The sequence below is a fragment of the Malurus melanocephalus genome, unplaced genomic scaffold (assembly GCF_030028575.1).
Source record: "Malurus melanocephalus ecotype Western Australia unplaced genomic scaffold, MMel_1.1 scaffold_57, whole genome shotgun sequence".
Taxonomy (NCBI): domain Eukaryota; kingdom Metazoa; phylum Chordata; class Aves; order Passeriformes; family Maluridae; genus Malurus; species Malurus melanocephalus.
Genome location: NW_026623289.1, coordinates 2,343,117 through 2,358,118, shown reverse-complemented (window position 1 = coordinate 2,358,118; position 15,002 = coordinate 2,343,117). Strand labels below are relative to the sequence as shown.

At 37.6% G+C, this 15,002-nt stretch overlaps 1 protein-coding gene across 2 annotated transcripts in view; it reads left to right on the top strand.

Annotated features, from left to right (window-relative positions):
* PPP2R5C (protein phosphatase 2 regulatory subunit B'gamma) overlaps window positions 1-15,002 on the top strand; it is a 74,958-nt gene that overhangs the window by 27,325 nt on the left and 32,631 nt on the right. The window contains exon 2 of one of the 2 annotated variants that reach the window (XM_057365783.1): window positions 956-1,079. The exons of the other annotated variant lie outside the window; for it this stretch is intronic. Within the exon in view, the coding sequence (XP_057221766.1) occupies window positions 986-1,079 (94 nt within the window). The 5' untranslated portion in view covers window positions 956-985. The remainder of the gene's footprint in view (window positions 1-955; window positions 1,080-15,002) is intronic. 2 annotated transcript variants of the gene reach the window in all.

Sequence of the window (15,002 nt, the reverse complement as noted above, 5' to 3'; positions counted from 1 at the left end):
TKATTGTATTTCTGAGATTATGCTGTAAAACTCTTTTCATATGCCATATATTGTTTGTTGATCTTTTTCCTTTAAGTAATAGTTTTAAAAGTTATTTATAATTACTGATCTTTTTAGAAAGGAAAACCAATATTTCACAATACCCAAATTTAGCAACATTAACCTAAACTGAAGGCAGATCCATTTCTAGATTGAAATAAATATTCAGGCCACTTTTTAGATTAAAAGGGGAGTATTCAGGTCCATTTCTAGATGGAATGAAATAATCAGCATGAAACATGAGGTTTTCATCTCCTGCTTGGCGTACGTGTGTATTTCTATTCATAATACACATACCAGCAAACAGTGATAAAACAGTTCATGGAAYGCTTATGAGGTTTCATATTTCTAAATCACCAATAATAATCCAAGGAGTATCCTGTRTTTTACTGCGAACTAACTACCTTTTGTTTTGGCACTTGGAAGCCAAAGTTGTAGATGTTGCCYTCAATGCTGTGTTTTTCCACGGTTAAATTGAACATCGGTTTGGTAATCCGGGGAAACCGTAATGAMGGAAAGGCTAGGGAAAGAGGAAAAATAAAAATGCATGCGTTCTTTCTAGCAGGTGCTACTGAATATTATTGAGGGGGCGGGGGTACAACAGCAGCAATGAGATCATCCTGGTAATAATAAAAACCCCGAACCCAAACGCAGCAGCCCCGTCATCTCCGCAGCCGCTCCGCCCCTGCCGCGGGCGGCGCGGGGCCGGGGCCGGGGCCGGTGCGGGCGCGGGGGGAGCCCCGCACCGGCCGCGCTCATTCGCGGCCTCCTCGGTGTCATTTGAAGTTGCTGCCGTCGGCCAATGGGGCTCCTCCCGCCCGCTGACATCACTCCCCAGCCAGTTCCCTCCAGCTGCAGAGCGCTTCAGTTTCTGTCTTTTTTTAAACTAAAATGGAGGCTGCTTTCTTGCCTTAAGGAATACAGTGCGGTGCCTGCTGGAGCCTAGATGTTGACATGTAACAGAGCTGGCAGCAGGATGGTGGTTGACGCAGCCAATTCCAATGGGCCGTTCCAGCCCGTGGCCCTTTTGCATATTAGAGGTGAGTTATTGTGCGTGTGAGAGTGAATCGCGACCCTCTGACGAGCGAATAAATGGCTATTGTGGAGCTCGGAGAAGGGGAGCAGGAAGTCCTTTGTAGCTCAGTCCCTCTCGGTTTGTTACAGCCGCAGTAGCACCGGTAGAGAGCAAAACCTATTTTCTATTAAATGTGTTTGGGGAAGATTCAAGAATTCGGGAAGGCATTGCATACATAGTTAAAAGCAGGTTTTACAGCTTTCTGCCGTAACTCTMCCATCCCCCTTCCAAGCTGTGCTGATGTCAAAGGATGTGAAGTCACTACCCCAGAAAGGTACTGAGGGGGGGAGGGAAGAGCCAAGTTATCCCTATACCATTTCTGTAGAATAAGGGCAAACCTTTGGTGCGCTTCAAAGCCTTTTTTTGTTTGAATTGTTCAGGGAGAGCTCCTTTAAAGTGCGCTGCAGCTTGCAAAAGAATTGGAAGTGGTGTTGGAGAGGAAGGGGGGGGGGGGGCAGAGATGTGACAGCTACTATGAAAATATCCTTTATGTATTTAGAAAGCATTTCCTAGAAGAGATGTGGTTTGGCTTTAACAAGCAAGCTCTTATGTGCCTACCATGTTGTGCGGTTCTGAATGCTCAGTTTCTTCTTTTGGGTTTATAGAATTAGTGCATTGCAAATTGCGTTTTATATAATTTGCAAATACATGTTGGTATGACTTGCGTATMATGCTGAGTGTGTATCTCTTCTGTATTTTTTTACTTAGTAAAATTTTGCATTGTGTTGGGGTTTTTTGGTGTATTTTTTTAGCTGGCTCTTAACCAACCAGTGCTTTTTTTTTTTTTTCCTTTGGGTGGTTGTGGTTTAGAACTTTATGAAGGCAGAAGATGTATTAGCTGGGATGAGCACACCTTGAACAGTGGTATTTATATGCAAGAAACATAGCTAATACTDTTCTTGATTATCTTTGCTTCTCAGCTCTTGCGACGTAGATTAGATGTTAGTAATGGAAAGAATTTTTTTTTTTCATACATACTCCATACACTGAAAATTTTTGCTTTGGAAGTTTRTAAAACCCCAGCTGTTCAGAAGTCTGTTCCTTTGAGTAGTAGCACTGGTGTTCAGCTATTAAAAAATCATTATTTCTTTTTACCTTTTAGAAGAGCCAAATCCTTCCCTGTCTGAAGTGGGACTGGATGAATTCTAGAAAACTAATTTTGATCTGTGACTGAGGAAGAAATACAATAAAATTCCTTTAATTTCAAATAGGGACTGTKCTTGTTGTCAAGGGAATTTAAATGGAACTGCGTGACCTGTGGACAGACCTTCACTTTTCACTCTGCACAAATCATCTTAATTTTCAATTAGATGCTGTATTTTGGAGASGGAAAAGTATCATCTTTTAAAGGTGTAAGCTAGGAAAACAAACCAAGGCTGGAATCAGAATGATGGAATATTGCAATGATTGCCCTTAATCCTTTGTCTTAATATGACAACAAGGTTCTTGTCATTGAACTTATTATCCTGCTTTTGCTCCAATGAAATGCATRATTATGGAAAGAATGAATTTTGAGAAACTGTTCTGAAATTCTGAWAATTTCCTATCTGGAAATATCTGAAAAATCTGGAAATTCTGAAATTTCCTATCCCAAGACCTACATTTTTGGTGYCCTTGATAATACACTTGTAAATTAGAGGTTAAAAGGGTTTTGTGGTTTAGGGGATTTTTGGGTGGTATGTTCTTTTTCTGTTTGGTTGTTTCAGTTTTTCAATGGATTATGAGAGAAGACTTTCTTGAAAGCAATTAAAGAATTACTTGGAGATTGTTTTTAATTTTTCAGGTAGCAGGAAATAAAATGGGTCTCTGGTATTATAGCCCAGAGGGGTTTCTTGACACTGGGGGAGCAAAGCATCTCTTCCATACATACATGGGTGCAGAAGTTCCTTTGGGATTTTTGTGCATACMTCCTCTCCCCAGCTGCACTGATGTTGCCAGTACTGATGCTTCCAAAATGAAACCTATCAGAACAATACATACTGAATTAACAGCAGTAGAAGTAAGCTGGTAATTCTGAATGCTAATGACACGTTATTACTGTTTGTTCCAATGCATGCTTCATTTACAGTTGTCCTTTTGCATTATCTGTTCTAATATAGGATTAAATTGCTAGTAGGAGTGCTTCTCTTGGCAACTGTAAGAGYTAAAACTTCAAGGTCAAGGATGGGGATAGACGCGTAAGCCCCTTGGGTGTTTCTTATATAGTTTGTTGAAATATTTGTTAAGCACCAGTTTCGTAAAATCTTGAAAACTTTGAGATGGTGTAGCTACCATATTTTAACTCAATTTTGCTTCTAAAAAACTATGTGAAGTACTCTTTCAGTACGTCTTTGAAAACAAAAATTGCAGTCTTGCTTTAAAGTTAATCCCAAAGCACTTTTTGTACCTGGATCATATGAAGTATGTAATGTTTGCAGAATAAAAAGRAAATGTTCAGCAAGCTCCAGTGTCATGCCAGAGCAGAACCTTTCTCCTGCWCATCCTAAACTGTAGACAGTTTTGTTGCCTGGGTTGCTTACAGCTTTGTCAAAACAACACAACTGCAAAAGCAGATGCAGATGGTTTTTAAAAATTATGTTAAGTTTTTGTGGATAGGAAATAAGAATGTCACAATTTTATTGACTGCCATTGCTGACACTGGTATCTGCTACCAAAAGAAGGAACTGTAAGTACTTGTAGGATAGGAGCCACGGCCACCAATACCCCATCCTCCAGTAGTTCATTTGGCTGCTAGTGCTCAAGTTCATCTTGGATAGGTACTCCTGGTTCAGACTGCTGTGGAAAGAGCTGAGTCTTGTTGGGGTTCCCCTTTGATTCAGGAGAGCTGTCTTTAAGCTTGGRTCCCTGGCTAGCGTGTTGTCTCAGCTAGGTTGCAGCTGTGTGGCTGTCCTGTCATGTTCTTCGCTCATCTGAATCCTAGTGTGTTGAGTACCCATSTTGGTGTCCCTCTTCACTTGTTCAGCAGCCACAGGACTATTGACTGACCCTGCTCACTGTCAGTGTAGCTGCTTTCCTTTCTTCATTGATGTACTGTGAGACTATGCCCTTTGCCACAACTGTAGACGGTTGGCAGTAGTTCAAGCGCAGTGTGTAGAAATCAGAAATGCAGGTGACTTTTGACCCATTGTTGGAAAATAACAAGCACCAAAAGAGCCTAATCCATGCTAAATACAAGTTGTGTGGCACCACTGCTGTATGTTRTTTGCTTGTGCTGAAAACCCTGGCTCAGTGAGAGTGTTTAGCCTGCTGGGGTAGTTAATCTTTGGTCAGCAACAGGATTTCCTGGGGGTCCAAGTTATGTTACTGCTACATTGGTCTTTCTAGAGTACAAAGGTAGCTGAACATTATGCACTGAGTTGCTTATCGTTGGTTATGATCATGAACTGAAAACTGAGTTGTATTGGAATGATATAAAGCTTCCAGGATAATTGCCGTTTCAGTTTGAGCAGCCATGGAATARCATGTTACAGCCATGGAATAACTACTATGGTTTGTGATCTTGGATAGAAACCTGACCTYGTGGAACCAATGTAGCTAAAGGAACTCACCATGGGGTATCTGCACGGAGAGCTCCTTTAGGTTTTTTGTGCTGTCAAGATGATGTTAAGACAGCACAGAGGGTTAGTAGGTATTATGAATTTAGCATTTTTACAGCATGAAGGGAAGCAGATCTGGATGGTGTTTCCAGGATGCATGCCTCCTTATGGAGCCCTTCTGGCAGCTAAACCTGTASGGTAATGGCAGTGCATTCRAGGCCCTGATAGGAGGAGCCMCATAAAGAAGGTGGGGCTTGGGGAAAGCAAACATTTTGATTTCTATCTCAGCACTTGAAGAAGGAAAAGTAGCTGTAAAAGCAGCACGGATTAGGACAAACAGTAAACATTAGTCACTAGGCTTCAGAGTTGCCAGTTCATATTGTCTGTTGAGTGTTGTCCTGCTCAAAACTGTAACTGTAGTACAGAGTTCAGTTACAGGTAGAAAACAATAGYAATTAATTCTGTAGGCAGAATATGAATATTCAAAGGGAACAGACATTTTTCATCTGGAATACAGTTCAGTGTTGATAAGAAAAATCTCTTAATATTGTCTTATCAGAGCATGGAAGTAGCCCAGTTGCCARTGTTTTCATGAACTTAAGACACGTATTTGAACAAAACACATACAAAACTCTGTTCTGATCTGCAGTGGCAGAAGTAACAGAATGTAAAGGTTACTTTAATGGCTCAGTTTCTGACTGGCTGGAACTGGTAATGTCTGTTCATGCTTTTCAAAAATTATTTTCAAGATGTTTTGCAAGACATACTGAAAGTTGTGTGGGAAGGGGTGAGAACACCCTGATACTATGTTTACTCAAACTGATGCTTCCTGTAGGCCATAACCTGTTTCAAGTATCTCATTGTCCATCCTTCTCCTATGCCTCCCAAAAGAGCAGATGTTTTTTTAAGATTTGATTTGTCATTATTTAAGTTTAGATTTTGTGGAAGATGCTTTGATTTTTTTTCAGTGATGACGTGGTTTAAATTTCGCCTACTTTTTCTATATGTTGTTCTTTGTATGTATTCATCCTGAGTGAGGGATCATAGCAGGTAGTTCAGATTCCATCTTTACACAGCATCCTTCAGGGCAAAAAATATCAGTGGTAGTGTTGTTGTTATGTAAATATCTGAGTTTTTAGATAGAAATTTGCATGTTCCTCAAATGTAGTGAAAGATCATTGTTTAGTTGGGCCATTTATATCTTRAAGGAGGAAAGCTTGGCACTTTCATTTTTGAAAGAATCCATCATGTGGTTTTTTGTCTTGAAAAATAATTGACCTGAAGATATTTCTGTCTAACCACACTGACTAAGAAATGTTGCTAGACTGTTGCTTTGCAGGAATTGTTTCTTAGCTAAAAGCAGAATAAAAAAATATCCACTTTGTAATTAAATGGGAAGCAGAGCCCGAAACTTATTCTTYGGAGCAGTACAGACCAAACTCAGCATGCAGAATGGTAACTATCTACCTCATGATGTACMAAGTAGGCTGAAAGAACTGGATTTRTTTGGCCTGAAGGAAGGAAGGTTAAGGGGTGATTTCATCTTCAGGCTAACCGATGAGAGGGTGTAGAGCMCAGAACCAGGCTCTTCTCAGAGATCCACAGTGAGTGAATGAGAAGTACACAATAATACCTGCAAACACTGGAAAATGCAATTGTATACAAGGCGAAAATATTTTCACCAAAGAAGTGRTTAAAAGCTGGAACATAATTCCAAAAGGGGCTGTAAAATCTCTGTAATTGGAGATACTSTGACTGGACAATGCTGAGAGCAGCTGGGTTTATGTAGTGAGGGATTAGATTAGAAGAAAAGACTGTCCCTTCTGGTGAAAATTATTCTATGACTGGCCTTGCTGTAACTTWAAAAAATTACAATATCAATTTAAATGTACTGTTTCATTGGTTTTTCTTTTCAAAAGTTCAGAGAGCAATATTCTTACTGTAAACTGTCTCTTCCCCCCTTCTTTTTTCTTTAGTTACTAAGACAGGCTTTTTAATATGTTTGTTGCTAGCATGCCTATTAGTAGTACTTTTACTTCTGTTAACTCCCAATTTTTCATGTTAATGGTGTTATAAATTGTTCTTACCATGTTTTAGCAAACTGTTAAAGATGGGTGACTGGAACTGCATGCAGTACTAAAAATACTGGCACGCTAAAAGGATGTTTTATTCATTTCTGCATCTTCAGTTAGGAGCTCAGCAGCAGTCCATAACTCTTCTGAATAAGTTGGAATTAATAAATGTACACAGGCAGGTATTTCACCCACRTTTCTTTACATTTATCAGGTTTTGGAAAGATTTAATGGGTTTAATTAATTTACTCAGTGTTGCGAGATTTTTCTCTAGCCTTTTTTAACAAGTTTGCATTGACAATGAGTATAGCTTTTAACAAACTGTGTGACCTTGCTGTTCATCTTCTGTGGTGTTTATGAAAATGTTGAACAGTGTCATTTCTAACACATCCTTACAACATGTTTGTGGTAATCTTCCTGCAGTATAACAACATTATGTTAAAAATATCAAAATTCCAGGATATTTGTCACTTACCAACTTTCTAATACTTTCCAGGAACTTGATATGTATCAAACATAATTACCGTTACATGTGYTCAGTGTGCCTTTTTTGAGGTATTAATATTGTATTATAGTCTGAAACTGACCTCTGCTGATTATAAAAGCATACCTAAAAATCTCAAAAGTCACCTTCCATGTAACTGTTTTTTTCCTCTTAGTATGTTATGCAGCTGAAAATTAATCAGGTTTATTCCTTCTGTATTTTCTATACAACTATGATCTTCACCTTCACATGCATCTTGTACTTTCCACATGAGTGGAAAGTATTTTAAGGATGATGAACTTACTTGGTCTGAGCATGTATGTTTATTTAAATATTAATTTTCTTTAATTCTTAAGCACATTCAAGTTCAGTAAACATTTAAGGTACAGCCACTTTGTTGTGAGAAGCGAGCWAAGTCTTTCTGGAGGAAAGGTACATAGAGGAGACATCTTCATTCTCTTCAAAGATGCTTCCATAGTGGTGTTGGGTTATGTTAATTGCCTTTGAATTAAAATTTTCACATTGAAGGCTTGTTTGTACCTTAGTGGAAATATTTCGATGCAAAAGGCCTTCAAAACTTTTTTTAGCCCTGCCAAACCAATAAATGGGATTTCCCATGGTCYGCATGCATCTTCTGTCCTGCTTGTGGGTCATAGTTGTAGGATTTGGATCTAATGGGTAAAGCTCAGCTGAGATTTAAAGGARATCAAAATGCTTGTTCTTCTCTTTTCTCCCCTATTAGACAATTTCATTTTGGTTACTTGAAGGGATGAGAGCAAGGTACCAAGSGCTGGGGTACCTTGGGGTACCAAGGTACCAAGTGTTAGGGCTGTAACCTTCCTACCAAGCCCCCTGGACTCCATTGGTACATGAGCATGGTACTCCTGGAGCTCATAGTCATCCATCTTGCCAAGTTTCCTATTTTTCCTAGAAAAATCTCAGCCACAGCTGCTCTTTAATAGTGCTTAATTACTTGTACACTTTAWTTTTTTGCTTTGAAACCCATCCACTCTTCCTTTCTAGAAGTGTTGCCTCAAAAAGGAGAAGCGAGGCCATCTTCCTCCAGGTCAAGTACAATTTCCATTGTTAATGAACTTAGGTCTCTTGTATATATAAGTTGTGAAAAGTTTCATCTGTTAGTATTAGATAATCACCTGAATTGTCAAAGGACTGATACTGGTACAAGTGCTCTGTTACTGTATTACCTCCTGTACTGTTTTGCTAGATCTTTTTGAAGGACATTCAGACATAGCCAGGCATAGACTGATGGGCTTTTTATGCATTCACCAAAGGAACTCACTGGGAGTGTTTTTAATACTTGACCAAGAGCAGGTTTAGGGGAGGTTCCTTCATTATTACTCCTGCTGCCTTTAACATGGTGACATGCTTATTAACTCTCCACTTACTATGCATCACTTTCTATCAGAGWGTGTCTTTTACCTTGCTGCTGCTTTTTTTTTTTCTGGCACTCCTTCTTTCTTGTCTTTACTGGGTCGTTTTTACCTTCATGTAGACTCTTTGCCTATATGACAAGTGTATATACAAGTTCTGCTGCTGGAAATACTGAGGGTATTAAGTGTTCACACTACATGTGAAATATCTAAGGGCACGACTGTAAAATGGCTCCAGAGGGAACTTTCTGTTGAGCTGAAAATACCATGAAATTATAGGAAGGTACTCAGCTGGAATTTTTACATTACATTTACTGACTCATGGAATAACTTGTATGCCCTTTCAAGGAAGCAAAAATATATTGGCATAAATGTATGTGCCCTCAAATTTTTGTTCATACTGTTTTGTGATGGTTGCCGTGAAGTACATTTTAAGGTTAAAATTGAGTATCATCTGTTTCTGCAAAGTTTTTATTTCCATTTCGGTTTGAAGCTTTTAATAGTTAATTTAGACTAATGTAAAATCACCTAATTTACTCCATGTGCTATCAAACACTGTTAGCTACTGAAACTGTGCTATAAACCACATAGATTAAGTGAGCACAGCAATATTTAACAGGTGCAGGATTATTTGCATCATACACAGACAAGATGTTCATCTGGGGCAGGTGACTTTTATGCTCTAACCTTTATGCCAGGTGTGGACACCTCGTACCAGTGAAAGCAGAGTCTCAGCAGCCTCACAGAGCTGTGCCTGCCCTCTGTGTGCGCCATCCTGTCTCAAGTGATAACACTGAGATAAATGGCACATGAAGTGCGTGATGTTTTAAAGCTACGTCTGCACATCCTTTAATCAATTCCACTTAATGCACATACAAATCATATGATACCAGTTCTCCTATAATTTGCCAATTAAGTTTTCTTTTATAAAAAGTGTCACTAAACTTTGGGATGGGGTCTGGCTCTGGGTTATCAGTAGTGGAWGTGACAGTTTTGTGTCAATTTTCCTAATTGCTCTTGTTACTGATACCGATCTGAATTTTATAAAGTAAATATTTTATTTATAAGTTACCCAAAGAAAAAATAATACATGAAATGTAAATTTTAAAAACAATTTTAAAATTGTTCATTTGGGACTTTTCTCGTTGTTTGTAGAAGCATACTTATTTGAAGTACTTTCTCATTTTGAGGATTTTTATGGAAGGTTTTTAGTTTACATTTTGTATTAAAGCTACCAGCTGCGTGGCTTCACACACCCTCTAGAAGCAAATTCTGTTATTGCTTTTATATTTAAAGTGAGTACATAACTATGTCAGTGGTGTTTCAAAGGTGTCCTGTGTCCACTCAAATCATGTTGGAAAGAAAATTTGAACAAAATTATCAAAGCCTTAAAAAAAAAGAAGTGATGTCTGTTCCTTAGGTGTAGTAAGTTTTTCTGTAAAATAATTTTCCAAGCAAACTAGTTCTGATACTAGAATCTTTCTTCTGACCTCTTTCCAGAATATTTTTATATCTCTTGCTCCTGTTACAGCTAATCTTCTATATAAAGCATTAAAAATCCAAAAATAATCCAGGTCTTTTTTGAGGACTGTCTTAAGATTATTTGCATGCTATAAAAACTGAGTTATTCTTATCCCAGTACAAAATTAAGATTTTACTGGCTTTTGAATCAGAATATAATCCATCCTCTCAATAGCAAAAGTTTTGAGTATATATTTTACTGCGTAACTTTTCTCACTTCATATTRTTGGAAACTCAGTAATCATTAACGTATCTTAAGGAATAAAGCATTCTAAAGCTTGTAGCTAAATAGAAGAAATTAGAACAAGTTGCTTTCATTGCACATTAAATCTTGTGTTAAAAAGGGAAAATATAAATAGAATAATGAATATTTTGGGAAATGTGTTGGGAGTGAGATGCCGTAACATGTCCAGGACTTCTGGATTTCTGGGAGTCAGTCTGGCGTTCGTATCTAATACAGCCAAAATCAGCATGTTTGTGCCAAATTTACTGATTTCTTGGAGGCTTCTATTTAAATGTATTCCACACTGCAGTTCACTCTTTCTGCTTTGTGAGAAGAGTGAAAATTATCAGCAGAATGTCAGCTTTTCTGGCAGCTAAGCAATATACTGTGTTAGGGACACTATTGCTAATTAGATACATTTTCAGTTCTTACTAGMATTCCTTTGTGAGACTGAAGATTAGTTTGACCGGAAACTGAAGACATCTCTTGAAACAAATGTGTATGTTTTCAGACGWATAGGATATGAGGAAAATAATGTTGGATTGTGCAGGAATAATTTTTGGGTTAAATGGGAAATCATTGTGCACATAATTCCTGGCAAATGTGCATTTACATTGTATCTTTAATCTTCTGAAATGTTGAAAGCATATATTTTAGCAAATTTTTAAATGGGCATAATTGGCTTTCTACTGTATTTGAGTCAAAACTTTCCTTGCTAGAAAGTTTTCATTTCCTAACCAGGAATTGCTTGTAATTGCTCGTAGCATTTGACATGGCCAGTGTTGACTGTTAAGCAAGGTACTGACCTGGTTCTAAATATATTTCTTTATTTTCTTACCAAATCATTGTTGCTATCCTGCTTGATCATTTCTTTTACCTGTATCASCTTACACAAGGCAGTGAAGCTTCACAGGATGTGGGATTAAGAAAGGGTTGTTTATGCCAAAAAATGAGGAAAACTATCCACTGAATTGGAAGATAAGCTTTTTCCCAGTGGATACAAGAAACCAAACCCAAACCAAAAAAACCCCAAACAATCAAACAAGAAAAGCAAAGTAAACAAACAAGCATCCTGTCACACCCCCAAAAAAACCTCAAATGTGTACCAAAAAATCCTGTACTAGAGACAGACTTGCAGTTTATTCAAGTCTGTTAAGAAACTGSTCTCAAGAAAACCACAGAAGTCCTGTTGATTCTGGTGAAAACACTCTTGCATATCATTAAAAATGATGTATGACAATTTGGGAGGATTTTAAATGTTCATCAGCCATTCAGGACCTTAGTTTGCATCTCAAGCTCAGTGTGACCTGTGCTGTTTAAGCTCTTCCTATCAAAAAAGATTTACCMTTCTCATTTTTAATTTTAAATAGAGTGGAGAATTTAGAGAACTAAATCAGGGTTGTCATCCAGGAAGGTTTATGTAAGTTTTTGTTCATTTCAATGTAAATGTTTGTTTCAGACAAGCAAGGAAGTGCTTATAACGTAACCACAGTTCTTGCATGGGGATTGGGCATTTGCTTTAGGTTGCATTGGAGTGTGAAACACATCAATTTGATCACAGAAAAGCCGGGGGGCTTTTCTTCCTGCTTTGTAATTTATTGTGTCATCTATTTCTAAGCCTACACATGACCCAGCTTGTGATATCTGTTAATGATTATTCTAAGTGTCATCATTAAATTCACCTATTTTGTCAATCAGAAGCATCCAACAGAAAGCGAGCAGTACCCCTCAGGTTTAGCAAATGTACAAGGAGTGAGGAGAGGGGGAGGCAGGCTGACAGTCTCTGGAGAAGGAAGCAAGTTATTCTACATTTTGGCGGTTGAGTGTTCTTTGAATTATATTTATCATGGATGTGTGACAGGTACTGTTGATTGACAAGATACTCATACTTAGAGCAGTATCTGCCTAGAATTAGGGGTTGGTGTGTGGAGTTTGGGTGTGTTTAAGGAAACAGCCCATTTGCTTATAGCAGATGGTTAGGCTTGATTAGCTGATACTTATTTCATGCAAGTGTCCAAGGTGGCAGCATTTATTCAGTGGTTCATGACTTTCTTCAGTTTACTTAATATAAGTCTTTTTCTGAGTTACACCATGCACTTCAGTTATGTTACAGAACATAATTCAGGTCTGGCCGCAGGACAGTAGTGTTTCTTTTTCTCAGAGAGGCTGTTACATATGTGTATGTATGTATATATTTTAAAACAATTTTATAGTTTTCAAACATATTTGAAGAGGTTGCGTAACTTGGTTTTTAACTCCATGAGAATGGATTCAGGCATACTCTGGTGGTTATGAAATTGGGGGGTTTTCTTTTAGTGTTTCGTATTTAAAAGTGAAWTTTGCTATCATATTAACTGTAGGTATGCCAGAAAGCTCTAAGACTTCTTTGTCTGTTTGGTTTCTCTGTTTCCCTGTTAAGACACTTTTCTTTCTTTCATTGTCTGTTTGATTATCCTCCTTGCCATTTTTCTCCCTAATTTTCAGGTGGAATTTCCATTTCATTAGCTCAAGCCCATTTCGGCTTGTTTCACATGTCATTTCCTGTATAAGCATTCCTGTTTTCCTCTTTATGCTACATTGCCTTTAAAGTATTTATGCATTTATCACTTTTCCCTTTGTTTTTAAATGATTTCATATAATGTAAACTCCRTATTTGTCTTAGCTATAATTACAAATATCCTCTTAAGGATTTTTAACAGTTCACATGGCTTCTGATAAAACTCTTTGTAAAGCAAGAGCTTGGTTCAGATTGGTGTTGGTCCACTTCTGAAAAATCATTAGATAATTTGGTGTGTATATTTTTCACTGTGGACCTACTCWTATCATCATTAGACTTACGATGTACACCTGGAAAAAAGTTAGTGGCAGTAATTTCAGTGTCTCAGGTTGTTTAGTATGTAAAAATTCCACCAAATAGTTAAAAATGACTGTTGACTTTTTTCCCTATTTTGCTATCTATCAGTCCTTTAAATCTCCCATCTTAAATCTTTGACAGTTAAATGTCATTACTTAGTTCCTCTATCCTCAAAACTTCGAATAATCTCAAAATTAGGAGATAGCTGCCCGCAGTGCTGGATTCCCCAGTGACTGGAGCTTTCAGAGGGGATTTGTGTTGTAAGGCACCTGCTTTGAGCTTCACTCTGGGAATAACAAAACATGTGCTTCCCATTCCTTTCAGGCTCTTTTAAGCTGCAGGATTCTTGAGGTGTTGTCCTTTTTGTTTTTCTTYTTTCTCTTTTTTTCACTTGCTGTTTAATTAGTCTGCTGATTGCTCATTTGATTCTAACAGCCCTTTTTTTTCATTACATGGAAAAATATATTACTYGAGAAACCTCATAATCAAATGAAAAGCAATGCTTTTGAATGAAAATTTAGCCAAGAGATTTATGTAGAAACCTGGAGTGCAGAGGAGTGGACATTAGCCTGTAGTTGCAGTTGGTTTTCACTGGTCCCTCTCTGAGTACCTACTCAGGTACTAAACATCACAGAGTTGCACCTGATGCAGATAAAGGACCCACTTTGGAAGTTTCGGTTGGTTGTCCAAGTACTGCCTGAGACTAAAACCCTTGTGTATCCCCCCACTCTTCTCGGCTTCTCTTCTAACTGGCCTTGAACAGAAGAGCTTTACTCTGATAATAGCTGGTTGGAATAGTTAAGCATTTTCTTGTAATCCTTACAGGAAGCTCTTAGTACCTATAAAATATTCTTAATTAGTGATCAGGAGTAGTGTGGGAATCATGAGCTTGAGCTTGTTGTAGATGAGGCAAAGTCTTATACTCTTCAGTGTCCTWTTTCCAATGGGAAATGTGTTGTTTTAAAAAAAATACACGGGGAAAAAAGCAGAAATGTTTACAGGTCTCATACACGGTGATTGTAGAAGGACCTTAAACTTACAGCTCTATTCTTTTAGAGTAACCCCGGATTCTTTATGACACTTTACAACACTGCCATGTATATTCCTTCATCTTCAATAGTGAGATAAAAACGGAAGTTTGTTCCTCCTTTATGCCACTTAAAATGTTTATACATAGTAGAAGCACTCTGTTTTTCCATGAGTGTTCCTGTGGCTTTGGTTGCTGTGGTCAGTTTTCTTGTTTTAAGCATTTCTTTTRGCAAAGAAATGTTTCGGCAGGGTCAGTAAATAAAACAATATTAACAACAGTATGTTCTGCACATTTGTTATTCATTGTATCCATAGAAAATCTTGCCTGCTTTGAGTTATCTGCAGTCAAACTCCCACTACGAGGGTTGCTAGTTGTAGTATAAAATGTATTGTGGTATATAAAATATATTTRTGGTGCTTTCTTTTATTCCTTGAGTTTATTTTTATATGCTGCTAGAAGTAATAGCTTTCATTAAATTTGTCCATGCATGAATTGGAAGTTCTCTACCATGTGCCACCCACTTATTTCCAATATCATATTTTAGGATAGAATTCTGTTAACAGGAGACTGTAATCTTTAATTAGTGTTAATTATTGTCATCATGTTTTCAATAAAATCAGTGAAAACCATAAAGAGTTTGTCACATAATAGAAATGCAATAAAAATAATTCCAGAGTAGTATTTCTTGCTTTGAATTAGGATGGTAATTAAGTGGTTTCAAAATAAGGCAAATATTTTTAATGGAATTTTATCAAATGTTAATTCAGCTTTTGTGAT